At 39.4% G+C, this 18,443-nt stretch overlaps 1 protein-coding gene across 1 annotated transcript in view; it reads left to right on the top strand.

Moving 5' to 3' along the window:
- Positions 1–18,443, top strand: part of Arap2 (ArfGAP with RhoGAP domain, ankyrin repeat and PH domain 2) — a 155,829-nt gene that overhangs the window by 101,828 nt on the left and 35,558 nt on the right. The window contains exons 20-22 of the mRNA XM_055623805.1: positions 6,168–6,331; positions 12,417–12,629; positions 17,006–17,111. Of these exons, the coding sequence (XP_055479780.1) occupies positions 6,168–6,331; positions 12,417–12,629; positions 17,006–17,111 (483 nt within the window). The remainder of the gene's footprint in view (positions 1–6,167; positions 6,332–12,416; positions 12,630–17,005; positions 17,112–18,443) is intronic.

The following is an 18,443-nucleotide window of genomic DNA, read 5'->3' as shown; positions in this document are numbered from 1 at the left end:
CTCATTTTGGAGAGTAATTTAGCTCGATTATGTTTGTGTGTGTATGTTTGGTGTACATGTGTATTTGTGTGTATGCGAACACGTGTGCATGACACATGCATGGGTTCTCTGGTGTGTGTGGAGGACAGAAGTTGACTGTGGATGTCTTTCTTTGTCCCTCTCCACTTTATTTGCTGAGGCAGGTTCTGAGGCTTAGCCTGGGACTGCAAGATGTGACTAGCCTATCTAACCAGCTTGCCGAGCAATCCTACACAGCTACTTCTTCAGTGTTAGGTAGGCCACCACCCTAACTGTCTTCTGCTTGGTGCTAAACGTGGTCCTCACACCTGTGTGGCAAACACTGTATTCCCTGAGCCATTTCCCAATGACAGATTAATTTTTTAATACAGTTAATGTATACTCATTCTATACTCTAGTGAGTTAGCTTCAGCATGTTTACTAAAAATAGATCACAACATATAGTCATAACAGCACAAAGGTTCAAATCACCGCAGGTTCTAAAATTAAAAAGTGAGAAGAAACTAGGTGTTCCCTAATGAGTGAATGTACAAACTGTGATGGACAGTTATACATAGAATACTAATTAATTAAATACTATTAATTAATTCTGAATGTATCTGTATTAACAGCATAACCAAACCTTAAGAATATTGTGCTGAATAAATGAAAAAAGATGCAAAAGAGAAACAGCATTGCCTTTCATTTATAGGAAATGATAGAGCTAGTAGGCTAATATATAGTGACAGAGAACTGACCAGATTTTCCTTAATGATGGATAGAAGAAAGGATTCACTGCAAAGAATTATGCAGGAGTTTTTAAATGATGGAAATGTTTTATGTATTGGTTTTGGTAGCAGTCACATGGGAATAAGCATTGGTAAACCTATTTTGACCACACAATTAAAGTGAGTGCGCTATAAACTAATGAGCAAATGTCACTCACAGTAAAATGCTTCATCTTTTCCCATTAGAAACAAAAAGCCTACAGTGGTGATTATCGTATTCTTCCTTGAGCTTGTTTAAGAAGTAGGAAGGAAATCTCGGTGAGCATTACCAAAGATGTCTTATAGCCATACCCACTGCAGATACAGAACACTCTCCAAGATAGGATACATGCTTCTCTCCGCTTCCTGTCTGCCCATCTCTGTCTCTCCCACTTGAAGGCAGGACATTTTCTCTGGAGAACCAGCCACCTTTGAACTCACAAGTCTGTCTGCTTCTGTTTCCTGAAAACTGGGATTAAAGGCTTACACAAGCAAACCCAGTTTTGATTCTCCTCTCATAGGGAGAAATAGATCCCACTGTGTTCCAATAGACCAAGTTCCAGGTCCTTTCCAGTAAGGCCTTTGATCCAGCTTCTTCAAGAAACTATGCTTCCTGATCCTGTCATAAGAATAGGAAGCTACGTTAGCGTCACACCTACAACAAGCAAGCACTAGAATTGAAGACCGAGAGTTTAGATTTTCGTTGCTCAAGTACAGGATCGTGAACTAGGTTGTGGCTGGCAGTATTAGAAGTGAGTTATTGGCAGCTGATGGTTGCTTCAGAAGAGTCAGCTCTCTTCAGAGACATGGCTCCTGACAGGCTGGCCATCTCCAGTAGGTGGCCCTATATCCATGCTCCTGTGGGCAGCCCTGAGTAGCCGGGTGAGTTTGAATAAAAGCGCATAGAGTTGGGAGGAAAAAGTGAGGGGTAGGGGCAGGGGCGGGGTAGGTGGGAAATTGTAGGAGGGGACACAGAGACGATTTGATTAAAGCAGATTATGTGATTGTATGGGATTTTTAAAATTAAAAAGTTAGATTCCCAGCCCTTCCTATCCTTGGGCCTCAGAAAAATATCTTCTATGTTTTATTGTGCTTTTCATAAATGAAGAGCTTGGCAGGCAAGCTCTTTCTGGCTCAAAGCTCAGTGCAAAAGGCCAGGTGACAGGCTTCAGAAGTCTGTCCACGTGACTGGCCTTCAGGGATGAGTACATACTGTGATTTATATCATTTGTTTTTTATAGCTTTTTAGAACAGAGATGTACAAGAGGAAAGAGACAAAATATTTATGAGTGTTTTAATTTATGACAGTTTGATGTTCTGGAAAATATTATAGAATTTATATATGGATATAATGAAATATTCTCTGTTCTATATATGCCTTATCCAGATGTATAGGATAATATATTCCAAGTCAGTTGACCTTTCCCAAATTTGGCATATCTAAGCTTATGTTTATGTTCAGATGCTCTACCAAATATGTTTGTTGCTATGCACACACATGCATGATGGAAGAACAGAAACAGATTTTTTTTTTTGCCTTCACTTCAGATTATATGCTTGTGGCAGTGTTTTGTGCTTGGAAATCTTTGTATTTGTTAAAACTTGGAATTGCATGTTAAGTTTCTTGGTACATATTACCAAATGTCACTTCAGAATATTTGTGCACTTTATAAAATACTTTATTTGTCTTGTTGCTTACACTACTTCATCCATGTCATCAATGTTTTGAAAACATCTGACATTGCTGTTTTTATATCTATACATGTACATCTGTAGATATGTATGTTGTCTATACATATCTATACATGTAGATCTACTTTGTTAGACCGGTTTATGTATAATGTCTCTGGCATTTTATGTAGTTTTTTTAATGATTGGTGACCATATTTCTGCTGAGGAGCTGGGTTTTCACTTTTTGTAAATGCTTAGGCTATTCTCTGTTTAAATCATATTTATGGTATACGGTATTAGGGTCTCAACTTTATTTATTTACAGATAAGTTTGTTTTTTGTGCAGTCTGATTTACTGAGTGTCTGTCTCAAGAGATTTTAGGTTCCTTTCAGTTGACGAGGCTCAAATCACTCTAAACACTAATTCATTTCTATATTGCAATTTTAAGAGAATTTTATACATTTGTCCTGGGACGTAGCTTTTAGACTTTATTGAGCTGCCTTAATTAATAATAACAAATTGAATGTTTTTATATGACTGATTTATTTTTGGAAAATTGCCAATGATAATATATAAATCTGCTGTAGCTAGAGTTCATCAAAAGTAAGTTTTTCATATATTGAATACAGAAGTGAATGTTTACTTGAAATTCTTTCAAAATATGAAACAGGTGTTTACTAACTTGAAAATACAAGGTTGGTCATCATTTGCATAGAAAATGTCTTAGGATATTTGGTGTATTTAGAGTTTAAAAAAGCATTAGAATGGAAGGCTGTTGAATAGATAGAATTAAATGTGAGCCATCCCTTGGGCTGCTGTAGATGATATGTTTTAAGATTCACTGTTTGACAAGTTGACACAGGAGTTAACTTGTCATTACTTGTTTTACCCCTCACTAGTTCACAGGCAGACAGCTAACCCAGTGTGTGGATTTCGTCTGACTAGAAGGAAATTCAGAGTTTGAGATACAGTTAGTGACAGGGTTATACTGGTCTTAAAGGATGACTGCTACATTTTGGGTTTGTATCACTTGCTACTGGAATACTCATCCATTGGGTTTTCAAGGGTTTTATGTTATATTGGCAACTAAATTATGAAGTAAAAATCTATTTAAATAAAAATCAGAAAAAGTTGTTACTATATTTATCTATATATATTATAAATTTATTATATATATTTTTTTTCTGAGTTAAGAAAAGCAGGATTTTAACTAGGAGCACATATGCAAGGGCTTGCTGTTTCTGAAAATAATGTGCTTTGATATTTCATGTAGACACACACTCAGAGGTAGGACGCTTTGGATGATATAAAATAAATGGAAAAGCTACAGCATTGCAGAACTATTGGACCATTTGTCAGAATTCCTCAAAGAGAAAATTATAAAATCTGTGGGTCTGGGCAGTTGTGGTAGAGTGGAAAATAAAAGCAATAGATGAAGGTGTCAGAAAGCAAGAGCCAAAGATTAAAAGCACAAATGTTAGTAAAAAGTTCCAACAACTTCAGCATTGTATTAGAGTGCTGTCGTTGGCTTTGTCTTCCAGGAAGAGCACTGCAAGGAGAGAAAAAAAAAAAAAATAGGAAAGGATAGTAGATTTTCTTTCTTTTTTTTTTAAGTCACTGTCAGTGTTGTTCAGCAATGTGAAAGATTTCATTCCTCCTCACTGACTCCCTCAAGACTTCATCAGCTTGTTCTTCTGTTACTGTTGCTGAATCCAAAGTATCCAGCTCATATCTGAAAAACAAGACTGAGCAGTGCTCTGAGCAGAGGTTCTCAACCTTTGTAACACTGTGACCCATTGATATAGTTCCTCAGGTTGTGGTGGACCCCAGTCCTAAAATTATTCTTATTGCTACTTCACAACTGCAGTTTTGCTACTGTTGTGAATTGTAATGTAAATATCTGATTCACAGAAGTGTGATCTGTGATCCTATCAAGAAGGGTCAGGGTTACAGCCCACTGCTTTTTGGTAACAACTGCTTTTGGGTAAATGTACTTGGGGTGTATTAGTATTTAATGTTTTAAATTTTGTAGTGAAGATAACATTTTTCCAAATGTTATATGGAATGTTTACTGGTTTATGAAAACATATACCAGCAAATAGAGGAAACAGGCCTTGGGCAGAGACCAAAGTACTTTTCTTGCTTGTCAGCGCAAAGTTTGGCATCTGACCAGTAAGTTGCACAGGAACAGCAGATGGTAGAAGGATAGGAAAAAGCAACTGTTGATTAAGGGGGGAACCCGTGGTCCATAGTGTGGGGGTTATCAGAGAGCACCTGGGAGGCCCACCTGGGTTTAGTCATTGGACAGGAGTGGGCTTCATGTGGCCAAAGATGAGATGTTACAAGGTTGCAGTGGAAAACTCAGGCCAAGTCAGAAAGACCCTTCATTTAGAAAACCAAAGCATTGAAAACATGACAATTACCCAGAGCTAGTGTCATTAGCCTCATCTTGTTGAAATAATACTCTGGTAACAGTAAGGAATAGAACCCTGAAAGAGGACATCAAAAAATAATTCTGTCAGGGGTTTTCATGACCTCAAAAGAGAAGAGGAAACTTCTGAAGTATCATAGACGACTAATAGACAAAGTGAGTGTTTCAGATTATAGAAATCAAAAAATATGAAACTTGTATGGAAGTGATTGGGAGGAAATATGAAGTAGAGTAATGAATTCTGAACTTCAGAAGAGTCATTTTGGAGTAGGGTAAGTTGAGACTTAGAGTTCCCAGGACAGTTGGTTATGACAACAGTGAAAACTTGCAGATTTCTGCCCCAGGGTTGGAGGGCTCCAAATGCAGTGCTTCTTGGCAGCATGCTTTTGGGCATAAATAGAATATCTGCAGGGTGCTCAGTTGTGTGCTGGTACCATCAGTTTCCAAGCGTGAAGCAGAGAGCTCCTCAAAGCCGTAACAGGAAGCATAGTGCAGCTATGTCTCAAGTTTGGAAGACCTGTTTACAGTCCCGCCTTGTATTTACTTCTGACTTCCTAGAGCCTCCTCTTGCTATGTAATTGCTGCCAGCTGGGAACACCCTGTTTAGCTTATCTTGAATTTGTGATCCTCCTGCCCGCCCCCTTCCTCTCCCAAGAGCTGGGGCTACAGACATGAGCCTCCAGATCTAGCTTTACAATTGCCCTTGATTTTAGCAAGGTCGCTCACTGAGGCCCGTCGTAGCCTGGCAATCATCTGATCTGGAATTAGGAGTCACTAGAATGTGTGGAGATGATGAAAACATTACCCTAATGACAGGACAGTGGGCCATTCCTAGTCTATAGAGTCAGTGAGGAGGTGAGATTGGGGGTAGATATGACTGATCTCAAAGAATGGAAATAGGAAAAGAAAAGGCAAGTCACATTTGTTTTCTTTCTTCTCATTTCTTAAACGCAATGAAATCAACAATTATAAAATATTTTTTCTTAGCCAGGGACATTTTTGAAGGCACTGGTGATGTTTGCCACAGTTATTTAAAGATGGAACTGGAGAGCTAGGGAATTGGAAGAGAAAGACTGTAGAGCTTCCTCTGTGCTATGTGACCTTAACCGAGACCAGAGGGACAGAGAGAAACCTGGTGGGGTGGAAAGTAAAGGAAAAGTTTTTGTTTTGTTTTGTTTGTTTGTTTGTTTTTTTAATGTATGAGATATGATCATATATATGTAGATTTTAGGGTGATCTATGTTGAAAATAATTTTAGGAAAAGAAAAATTATAATATGAAGTGCTTTTTGAACTTGACAGAACGCTGTACATCCATGGGCATACCAAGTTGGATTTCACAGTCTGGCATACTGCAATTGAAAAAGCAGCAGGTACAGATGGTAACGCATTACAAGATCAGCAGCTCTGCAAAAACGACGTCCCCATCATTGTGAACAGCTGCATAGCATTTGTTACACAGTATGGTAAGTCTCACAGAGTGTTTGTTCAACTCCTAGAATGCGGGGTATCATTCTTACAGCTTTTAAGTGGTACCTCCATTGGAACGAATACGCCTTTCCCTTTGTAAGGACACCAGTGAAAACTGAAAACTCGGTCACTGCTCAGTTGTCCCCATTCCTTCTCCAGCAACACTCCTGACACTGGTAAAACTTCCCCACTATCACCTTGGTCCATCCTGTCCATGAAAATGCTATGTGACCCATTAAATAAAATAGTTAAAAATGTACACAAAATGGTATTTATTACCATTTATTACAGTTCATTCAATTTGTATCCCAGGTGACCCCTTCCTCATCCCCTCCAAATCCCACCTCTGCTCCCTCTTCTACCCCTATGCCCCGATAGGAGAGTCCACTGATAGGGGAGGTCCTCCTCTCCTTCTGTTTGACCCTAGCTTATCAGGTCTCATCAGGACTGGCGGCATTATCTTCCTCTGTGGCCTGGCAAGGCTATTCCCGCGTAGGGGTAGGTGGTTAGAAAGCCTGTCACTGAGTTCATGCTAGAAAAAGCCCCTGGTTGCCTTATTATGGACCCCACTAGAGTCTATTGGCTACATCTGAACCTGGGTTTTATGTCCTCTCCATGCATTGTCCTTGGTTGGGGTATCAGTCTCTGCAGGGGCACCAGGGCTCAGGGTCTTTTTGGCTCTGTTGGTCACCTTTTGGAGCTCCTTTCCCCTCCAGGTCTTTCTGTCTCTCCCTTCTTTTCATAAGACTCCCTGTACGGATGTGGCCCGTGGTAGCTCAGTAACCAAGTAGTTTTCCAAAGTAAGGGGAACAAGGACTATTTCTAACAGGATCTCAAGGGCAGGCTCTTTGACCTCCCCCACCCCAGGGGAGGAGCAGTCCTGTTAGGCCACAGAGGAGGACTTTGCAGCCAGCCTTGAAGATACCTGATAAAACAGGGTCAAATGAAAGGGGACCTCTCAGTGGACTTGGAAAGGGGCAGGGAGGAGACCAGGGAGGGAGTTGGGGAGGGGGAGGGAATGAGGGAGCGGGATACAGCTGGGACACAGAGTTAACAAATTGTAACTAAAAAGAAAAATAAAAATTAAAAAAAAAAAAAAAGACTCCCTGTACAGGAAATTTGCAGGCAGATGGTGGGAACTAGAAAAGATCATCTTGAGTGAGGTAATCCAGAAGCAGAAAGACACGCTTGGGTATAAACTCACTTATAAGTGGATACTAGACATAATATAGGATAAACATACTAAAATCTATGTTCCTAAAGAAAGCTGAACAAGGAGGAAACTAGGGAAGATGCTCAGTCCTCATGAGAAGGACAAATATGATAGACATTGGAAGCAGGAGAAGAGAGGGAGGAGGGAAGAAGGTGGCCTGAAAGACTGTACTGAGGAAGTATTAAAGCAGAGGCTGAGACTCACAGACAAACTTTGGCCAGAGTGTAAGGACTATTTTTAATATTAAAAGTTCTAGAACAAAGCAAAGAGGAGCTCACCACGCATAAGTATGATTTTTAGAAATAGTGAGCATGGGATAATATACAAAATCATGTACTTTCTGTTAGCAAGCACAAGATATGTGTATGTTTAGTACATTCATAAGGCTATTGGGCAGAAGTGTATATCACATAATTTTATGTGATTGGGTTGGTTTTCAAAATTTACCTGGAAAATAACCTTTATCTTCATACGTATTTTCAGATTATTGGGAACCCTCAATTACCTTTTAGTCCCATACATCAGTCATATTTCTAAAAGATAGAAAGTATTTAATTTCTATGGTTCTGGGTTCACATCCAGGACCTTATGCACGTTAGGCTAGTGCTCTACTGCTTTCATGTGTATATACATAAACATATGTATATGTATATATAATGTATATAATTTATATATGTATGTGTATATACTTATACTCAGACTTGCATTTTGAATATAATGTATTTCCATCTTTCAAATGATGGAAAATCCCATTTATGTAAGAAAAAATGTGGAAAGGAATAAAACAATAGATCTAGTAATTCTGAAGTATTAACTTTCTAATTATCTTAATGTTATAGGTGTTTGGGATGTTTTAAGTTGAGAAGAGGACATAAGTAGTGAGAAAGACATAGTAAAATATTGTGTTGTTACGAAACAAGCAGAGTGGGCAGCTCACCTGGATCACCTATGCTATATATGAAGCTGACGAAGTGATAGATGATGTTGTGTTAGAAATAAGCACTCTGATAGAACATCATTTTCAGAGGTTAGATTTGCAATATGTGCACTTAAGCTCTTTTGGTAAGACAGTCGTGTTAAGCATTTTGCGTCAATTGTAGTCCAAGTATGCTTTTTTTCATTCTTTATTGTCTGTGCTGCATGCATACTGAGACTTTTCACATAACTGTATATGCAGGCCTTGCTATAGGGATTTCTCTGCCACCGTGGTGCATGTAAATGTTTCTTATCACCTATAGTCCTGTTTGAGTACTGGAAATGGTGTCTTCATGTTCTGTGCTCATCCACGTTAGCGTGGCTGCATTTCACAGGGTTACGTGAGAGTGCACAAGGTGTTAGGAAGGGCATAAACTCACAGGGAACGTTCACTTTATCTTAGTTTCATGGTGGCCCAGCATCTTTCTAAGCTGACAGATAACTAAAATAACCTGGGTAGTTCCGGTGAAACCAATTGAATGTTTCTTTGGGAAGATCAGAAGTTTCCCTGTGGTGTTTCTTTGAATTTAGGATTATTAAGAAGTAGATTGTTTCAACTGTATCTCATATATATGTGTGTGTTATTTATTTATCCCAATCTCAGCTTCTCCTCCATTCTCTCCTCCTAGTCCCTTCATCTGCCATCCCCTACCCTCCATCCACCTTTTTCCCATCTATCCCCAGAAAAGGGGAGGCCTTACATGGCCATCAACCAACTCCCATATATGAAGTCACTGTAAGACTGGGCTCATCCTCTTCCACTGTGGCTAGACAGGGCAGCCCAGTTAGGGGAGAGGGATCCAAAGGCCGCAGTCAGGGACAGCTCCTGCTTAGGAGTCCCACGTGAAGGCCTAGCTGCACACTTGCTACATGTGTGCGGAGGACCTACGTCTGTCCAGCGCCTTCTCCGTCTGGTGGGTCAGTCTCTGTGGGTCCCTATGGACACGGGTTATTTGACTGTAGGTGTCCTTACCCCTCTGTCTCCCTCGATCCTCTCTTCCCCTCTTCCACAGTACTCTCCAAGCTCCACTCAGTGTTTGGCTGTGGGTCTCTACATCAGCTTCCAACAGTTACTGGGTGAAGACACACTGACAGCATTTATGCCAGGCTCCTGTCTGCCAGGTATAGATGGCCAGTTCAGCCACCGCATCCCCCACTGCTGGGAGTTGTATCTAGGATCACCCTCACAGATTCCCAGGAGTTTCCATTCCTAGCTCATCCTTCCTGTTCCTGTCCACACACCATGCCCCATCCAGTCCCCTTCTTCCATTCTCCCCACACCCCGAGTCCTTGCCTCCATGTTTAATCCATTTCTCCTGCTCAGTGAGATTGCACCGTAGCCCCTTGGTCCCCCCTTGTTACTTAGCTTCTTTGGATCTGTGATTGTAGCCTGGTTGGCCTGTACTTTATGACTAGTATCCACTTATAAGTTGATCCAGCTATACCACTCCTAGACATATATCCAAAAGATGCTCAAATACACAAGGACATTTGTTCAACCATGTTCGTAGCAGCTTTATTTGTAATAGCCAGAAGCTAGAAACAACCCAGATGCCCCTCAACTGAGGAATGGATATAGAAATTGAGGCACATTTTCACAATGGAATACTACTCAGCAATTAAAACCCAGATAATCATGAAATTTTCAGGCAAATGTTGGGAAATAGAAAAGATCATCTTGAGTGAGGTAACCCTGAAGCAGAAAGACACACATGGTATATACTCACTCATAAGTGGTTATTAGACATGTAATAAAGGATAAATATACTAAAATCTATACACCTAAAGCAGCTAAGCAAGAAGGAGGACCCTGGGTAAGATGCTTAATTCTCATTCAGAAAGACAAACAAGATAGACATCAGAAGAGGAAGAAAACAGGAAACAGGACAAGATCCTACCACAGAGGGCCTCTACCCAGCAGGGTATCCAAGCAGATGTTGATACTCATAGTCAAACTTTGGGCAAAATGCATGGGATCTTATGAAAGAAGGGGAGATAGAAAGACCTAAAGGGAATAGGAGCTCCACAAGGAGAGCAACAGCACCAAAAAATCTTGGCACAGGGGTCTTTTCTGAGACTGATACTCCAACCAAGGACCATGCATGGAGATAACCTAGAACCCCTGCAATGTTGTAGCCCATGGCAGCTCAGTATCCAAGAGAGTTCCCTAATAATGGGAACAGGGACTGTCTCTGACATGAGCTCAGTGGCTAGCTCTTTGATCACCTCCCCCTGAAGGGGGAGCAGCCTTATCAGGCCACAGAAGAAGACAATGCAACCAGTCCTGATGAGACTTGGTAGTCTAGGGTCAGATGGAAGGGGAGGAGGACCTTCCCTGACAGTGTACTTGGGGAGGGGCATGGGAACAGAAGAGGGAGAGAGGGTGGGATTTGGAGGAGTTGAGGGAGGGGGCTGCAGCGGGGATACAAAGTGAATAAATTGCAATAAATAAAAAGTAAAATTAAAAAAAGAAAAATAAATAAAAACACTGGTCATATTCATCCTATCTGGGACAATAACATAGGATGATTTTTTTTTTCCTGCAAAGCTTTCCATTGGGCCAAAACGGGTCTGCACTGTGGCTCAGTTTCTTTCTGTGTTAATCCTACCTGTCCCTATCTCTCATAAAGATTTATCTCCAACAAATATCTAATAAAAATACTGCATGAAAAATATAAAAAAAAATAGTAAAAATGGTCATCCTACCAAAAGCTCTACTGATTCAATGCAATACCCATCGAAATTCCAATAACTTGTATGTTAGAACTTTATAAATAATGGAAAGTATATTAACTTCTGAATTAAAGTAAAAAAAAAACAATAAAAGATTATATCTTTTGCAGAATATGGGATAAAACCTTTATGTTATACTCACTAACATAAAGATTTGACAGAAACTTGGAGTACTGCACAGAACTCAAATATATGCCTCAATATCCATAGTAGCAATTACTTTAAATATTATAGATTTGGATTAACATATAAAGGGCAGTTCTTTGAGCTCTTCATGTTAACTGTTTGAACTTTACCAAGTTCAAAATGTATCACGGATTTAATCTTTTAATTAAACATAATAGTTAATTCTTGAAGGAATTGTTTTCAATTTTTATAAAGTATATTCAATACTTTTAAACGTGTGTGTGTGTGTGTGTGTGTGTACACGCCACAGCATGTGTGTGTAGGCCAGAGGTTAGTTTGCAAGATTCAGCTCTCTTCTGCCTTGTGGTTCCTTGGGATCCAATCTAAGGTTGCAACCTGGGGAGCAAGAAGGTTTGCTCACTGTGACTTCTTGCCAGCTCTGTTTTCACAATTTCATGCAGTCTGCTAAAGTTGTTCAATTACTAGATATTAGAAAAACCCTCAGTGAGGAATCCTGTCTCCCAGGCACGTAGTTGAAATTACTTTGTAAAAAGTCATTCACCAAATGCCTTTTCAGTTCTCCCATGTACTGTTCCTGACAGTTGTAGAAAAAAAAAGACTTAACTCATGGCTCCTTGGCTTTGAGGGGCTTAGACCTTTATGGTAGGGAAGCAAGCACATTGGGCAGGAAGTTAGATCTTAGCCAGTAAGATTCTGTGATGAGGAGATGAAAAAGTACATACCCAAATTTTATATTGTCATTGCCAAGTAGGTAAGCTTGTTTTCTGAGAACATGGGGAAATCTCTCTCGAGGTAAAATTACCTTTCAAATGATAATATGAAGAACTGGATGTCGGCTGAGTATGGTTTGTTCATCAGTTTCACATTTAAAATGGAGGGTGCAAGGCCTTTAGCCTAATGTCTGATGATTACTGTGTGCATCATACCTCAGAAGAACCTTTCTGCTCCTAGGATATCAAAGGATATTATGACTAGGACGCTTCTTTATATGACTTTCTAAATTTTTATCACAGGGTTAGGATGCAAATACATTTATCAAAAGAATGGCGATCCTTTGCGTGTAAGTGAACTCCGGGAGAGTTTCAGAAAGGACGCGAGGAGTGTTAAGCTACGAGCTGGAAAACATCAGCTTGAAGACGTGACGGGCGTGCTGAAGCAGTTCTTGTCTGACATTGGGGATGCGCTTCTCACGAAGGAGCTCTATCCGTACTGGGTCTCCGCGTTAGGTAATGCCCTTGGGTCAGCACCTCACGCCTGCCTTCTAACTTTTCTTTTAAATCTCTTGTCATCTGGAAAGTACTGGAAAGCGCTTCTTTCTCTTGTCATTCACCTCAACTCTTACTAATATAACTGAAAAAAAAATTATTCGTTTTCTGGGGATTCCACTTAATAAGGTAAAGTTGTGTTACATCACATGGACTTTACGACATAAACCTGTTAATAGGTCAATGCTTTATTAAGGTCTCTAATGGGTTATGTTACTTTTATTAAACATTGTTTTCATACAGTAACTAAACCAGCTCCTTTGCTGAAGCATTCCAACGATAAGAACATCTTAATATTTGTTTACTTTTTTTACATTTTAATAGTACATTTGATATTTTTACCTTTCATTATTTTATTGCTTTTATTCCACACTTATAAGAAGTATATTTTTTATTTTTTTAGTAAACTACTAACATTTCTCATATGTCTAAAGTGTTCTCATAATTTCTATTTTCAATCTTTGTATTTCCAGTTTTTAACTTTTAGATTTTTATATATTGTAATAATAATTATGACTTTTATATGTCATAATTACTATCATCATAATAAATATATTTCTTATATAATAATCTGTTTTGAAAAGTGGAAATTCAGCTATCATGTACAATCTTAAACTAAAATAATATTTTTGATGGTATTAATTTTGAAATTATATCACAAAATAATCGCAGTTTTAAAAAGTTTTCCTAAAATCCTTTAATAATATTGCAAGAGAGAATAAAATTGTCACAAAAAAATTGTAGTGTTTCATAATTCAGAAGTTCATCTATGGCTTGCTTCCAAACATTTCTCTAATCAAGAGGATTAACTGTAATCCCAAGGAGAGATGTCAGTATAATTTTCCAGGTTGTAAACTATTTCGTTAGATAATATGTCTCCATGAGGCCAGTTTTCTTGCAGTTCTCATTTTAAAGATAGTTTTAGCAGGAGTAACTGTGAAATTATAATAGATGTAATTTTTGAAAAAATAAATTTTGTCTTCATGTAAAATTATTCATCAAAAACTAGACAGCCAATAAGTGTTTGCTAAAAATGTGAGTGAAGACAAATCTTCCCTGTAGTCAGCTGACCCAGAAGAGGCCCTTGGCAAGTGCTAAGCCTATTCCAGAAAGTAGTTTTTGTCTTTGACCTGGGGATGAGGTATTTGAGAATTTTTTTCTTGGAGACATCTCTTAGAAGATCTTTTGTTTGTAGAGCCAATATGTCTCAGGCATTCCTGCATGCCTACTGCTGGACCTCACCCTAAGCTATGATTTTGGGTGACTCATAGGAGAACTTCCAGTGTCTGTCTCAATCAAAGCTAAGAATCCGTGTAGTAAATTAGGTGTGATAGTGGACCACTAACTCTTGGACTGAGAAAGAAGAGGCAGGCAGGTCTCTGTGAGTTTGAAGCCAGCCTGGTCTATAAAGAGAGTTCAAGGACAGCCCGGGCTGTTACACATAAAAACCCTGTCTTGAACATCCCACTCCCAAAAAGAAGATAAAAACTTGATTTTTCCATGCAGTGCTGGCTAATGCCTTTCAATCCAGCATACTGGAGGCAGAGGCAGGTGGATCTCTGACTGCAAGAACAGTTGGGTCTACAGAGTGAAATCCAGAACAGCGGTGACCACACTGAGAAACCTGTCTTAAAACACAGCAAACAAAATAACAACGAATTCTTTCAGTGGCATGCCAGTTACTTATAGACTAAGCGAATGTTCTAAGAACGCTATTGAATTATCTGAATTCTTTTTTATACTTAATTATTTGTTTTATTTTCATGATTTTTATTTACTTATGCAATAAAACTATTGGCCCAAAATTGGTAAATTAAAATATTGTATTTTACATGTGCAGTCCAGGCGAAAACAGTATAAAAATTGTAGTTTTAATCACATTTTTAATGTGCATTTTATCTTGATTTCAACATCAGGATCATCAAGATCGTCTGACACTTCCCTAGCATTCTGTCGCCTCATAATCATGAGGGCTGACGTTGTCTGCCTGGACTCAGCACTGCCCAAGGATTACAGTCTCAAGGTTTCCCTACTACTGTGTTGACAAATGATTTAGACAAAGTGTTTGGATCAAATTCTTTTCCCTTCCCTAAATTCTTCCAGGTCCTCCCACCTCTCTACCCACCCAACATTTTGTATTCTCTCTTTGGTTCTCTCTCTCTCAAAAAAGAAAAAAGCAAAACCCACAACATAACTGAACACAAAGGAACTTGCAGAGCCTGCCATAGCATGAGTAAGACATGCACAGGTGTAAGCTATGGTATATTTACACAATGAAATACTACTCAGCTATTAAAAACAAGGAAATCATGAAAACTACGGGCAAATGGATGGAACTAGACAGCATCCTGAGTGAGGTAACCCAGAAGCAGAAAGACATGCATGGTGTACACTCACTTATAAGTAGGGATTAGCTGGATAATATAGGATAACTATCTACAGACTAAAGAAGCTAAACAACAAGGAGAACCCTAGGGAGGATGCTGATTCAGAATGGCAAACAGGATAGATACCAGAAGAGGTGGAAGAGAGGGAACAGGATGGGAGTCTACTATAGAGGGTTCTCTGAAAGGCTTCACCCAACAGGGGATTGAAGCAGTTGCTGAGAGACTCAGCCAAACCTTGGGCAGAGTTCAGCATAGCTTATGGAAGAAGGGTAGGATAGAAGGACACAAAGAGGACTGGAGCCCCACAATGAGACCAGCAAAGCTGAAAAATCTGAGCCCATGGGGTCCTGCAGAAATTGATGCACCAGCCAAGGACCAGGCATGGAGAGGACCTAGACGCCTGTGACTCCGTGTGGGTTCCCGAGTGAGGGAAGCAGGGGCTGCCTGCGTCGCAAACACGGTTGACTGCTCTTTGGTCACCTCAGAACAGCTGCTGAGACTCACAGCCAAACACTGGTCAGTGCACAGGCAGTCTTGGAGAACAGTAGGAGGAAAGAGAAAAGGACCCAGAAGTGACAGGAGCTGCAAAAGCAAAATAACAGCCAACTAACCAGGGCCCGGAGAGGTTTGCTGAGACTGACGCATCAACCAAGGACCGTGCATGAACTGCACTTAGACCCCCTACAAAGACGTAACAGATGGGCAACTGAGGCTTTGTGGGGCCTGCATGGGACACAACTTGCTATCTTTTAGATGACTCTCCCCTGGTGTGACTTCCTTGCCAGGCCACAAAAGAAGATACATTTGGGCCTGATGCGACTTACTTGATGAGCTGGGGTGGATGGGAAAGGAAGCTTCCCTTTTCTGAGAAAAAAAAAAAAAAAAAAAAAAAAAAGAAGTGAGGAGGGAGAGAAGGTGGGACTGGGATGGGAGGAAGGAAGGGGCTACAAAGATGTAAAGAGAATAAAATAAGCAGATGAGAAAAATAAAGCTGCTAAAGAGAAGGAAAAGAAAGGGAATGTTTGGAATGTCCCTGGTTTTTCTTGAGGAATGCCCAGGTAGCTAAACAGCAAATGAAAACTTGTAGCTTCCCGTAGTCACTGCGGAGTGAATCTGAACAGACGCAAAGTCGGCAGAAGTTGCTGCGCTGAGGAATGGCTGGTGTTTCCAGTGCTAATAGACTGGACCACACTGCCAGTCCACTTCACCCCAACTCTGTCTACAGTGTGCAGAGTGCCCAGTTCTCAGTCACAGCAAGGTTTGTCCTCTGGAGTTACAGCAAGGTTTGTCTTTTGATGGACCCATTAAATTATTTTCATGACAGAGGCCAAAGGCCCATTATCTTCTAAATCTGAATCATGGTATCAAGACCTGTACATCACCTTTTCCACATTGCTCTATTTCTTCGTCTGAGATTTGAAGGCAGCCAGATTGAAGGCTGGCAATAGGCCCTTTATATAAATCAAAGGAACAGTGCAGTTCATAGATCTAGGGTGTCTCATAACTTTGGAAAGATATTTAAGATTTCATAAGGAAAGGGGGTCAGAATCTCATTTTCAAATACAAAAGATATAGCCCTTCTGTAACTAGATGTAATACACCTTTTGGCTTATCTTTTCAATGTGTACTAAAATTTGGAGAATTTGTTGAATGTTTTCCTGTTAAGATGTAAAAGTCCATAAAATGGGCTATATAGAAAACCCTTTTGCCCTCCCATGTTGAAAGTGCTGAATTTTAAATTACAAATTATAAGGACTAGAATATATGACTGTGTAGGCTTGTGTAAACAGGTTTGATTTTTCAGAATAACAGTCAATTGTGTTAAAAGTTTGAGTAGTTTCCTCTTGAAACTTGACTATATCACTTATATACATATAACTATTGAATAATATTGAAAGATAAATTTACAGTATGAATGATTAGTTTAAATGCAAAGAATTCTCTCCCTAGATATACAAGATGAAAAGGGAAGAACTGAAAAATACAGAGCATTTATACGCACTCTTCCGGTGGTCAACAGAGTCACACTGGCAGCTATAATTGAACATCTTTACAGGTGGGTGGACTCCTGAAATTTCTGGGCATGTTTAAACTGCAAATAATGGCATTATTTTTAAATTTAAAGTTGTGTAGGTGACCTCCCATGTCTCACTGTAAACCCTTCACATCTTAAGAGCTGTTGCTTTACCCTACACTTTTGTAATTAAGTATACTTAACAGTTGAATATGTTAGGGGTGTTTTTAAATAAATAGGAAATACTTGGCATGCAGCAGCACACCGCATTCAGTTAATAATCAAGAGACTGAAATCTTTTGAGTATGAAATTGGAAAAGGAATGATTTTCTTATTATACACTATAAATATAGCTACTATTACACAGGCTTGTTTTTTTTTCCTATAATATATGGGGACAGATGTTTAAATAGGAAATTTTATAGCGTGATGCATAGAACCATAGAGGAGAGATCAAGTGACTGAATTCTGAAGACCCTTGTTCTGTAGCAGGGAGATGTCTCAGGATACAGTGTTTTAATTTGTGAATTTTATAAACTTATGGTATAGATTTTTTTAAAATAAAAGTAGCTGATTTAAAAATGACTTAGAAATATTCCACAATGTACGTCTCTGGCAGCCAAACACAATAATTATTACTATAAAAATGTTTTTTTGGTTTTTTTTTTTTTTTTGGTTTAGCATTTTGTCTACCTTCATTTTTGTTTTTGTTTTGTCTTTGGAATTTGTTCTCTTTGGTGGTCAGGATTGTAAATGTTAAGCATGACTCCATGGTGGGGTATAGCCCCATCCGATAAAACATGTATTCACATTGCTTCATACAGATACATATGTGGTATTCTAGGAAAAATTAATATAAAATTTTAGAATTATAAAATGAAGGAGTCAATATGTGCTGAGGTCCGAGGAAAGTCTGCAGTTCCGGGAAAGAGACTTATGAACTGGATTTCTAGCAAAGATGTATACAAGGTGGTCACAGCTGCTCAGGAAGTTGTAAAGAATTGCTTGAGCCCAGGAGTTCAGGAACATCACGAGGGAGCTTGTCTAAAGGAGCAAGGAAGCAAGAGACTGAAGAAAAACCCAGTCCATGGGTGGAGTTGTCTCCTGAGACGTATGAGTACCGGGTGATGAGAACATTTATAGCTGCCTGGCAAGAGGTTGTGAAAGCCTTTGTAGTCATGTGTGGGCATTTGGATTATGAGAAATGACTACATCTGGCTTAGCATTGTAGCTCTTGCAAAGGAAACACTTGAGAAGAGATAGGCGAACCTAATTAGCAAACACTTCCTTGGACTCTGATGAGAAGGTCAGAGTAAGACTATCGGAACTCTCCTTATGAAATACTGGGGAATAGCAATATCTGGATAGCAAAAA

This window comes from Psammomys obesus, unplaced genomic scaffold (genome assembly GCF_907164565.1).
Source record: "Psammomys obesus unplaced genomic scaffold, mPsaObe1.curated_primary_1811, whole genome shotgun sequence".
Classification (NCBI taxonomy): Eukaryota; Metazoa; Chordata; class Mammalia; order Rodentia; family Muridae; genus Psammomys; species Psammomys obesus.
Note: the sequence above shows the minus strand (reverse complement) of the source record. Positions and strands in the feature narration are given on the sequence as shown.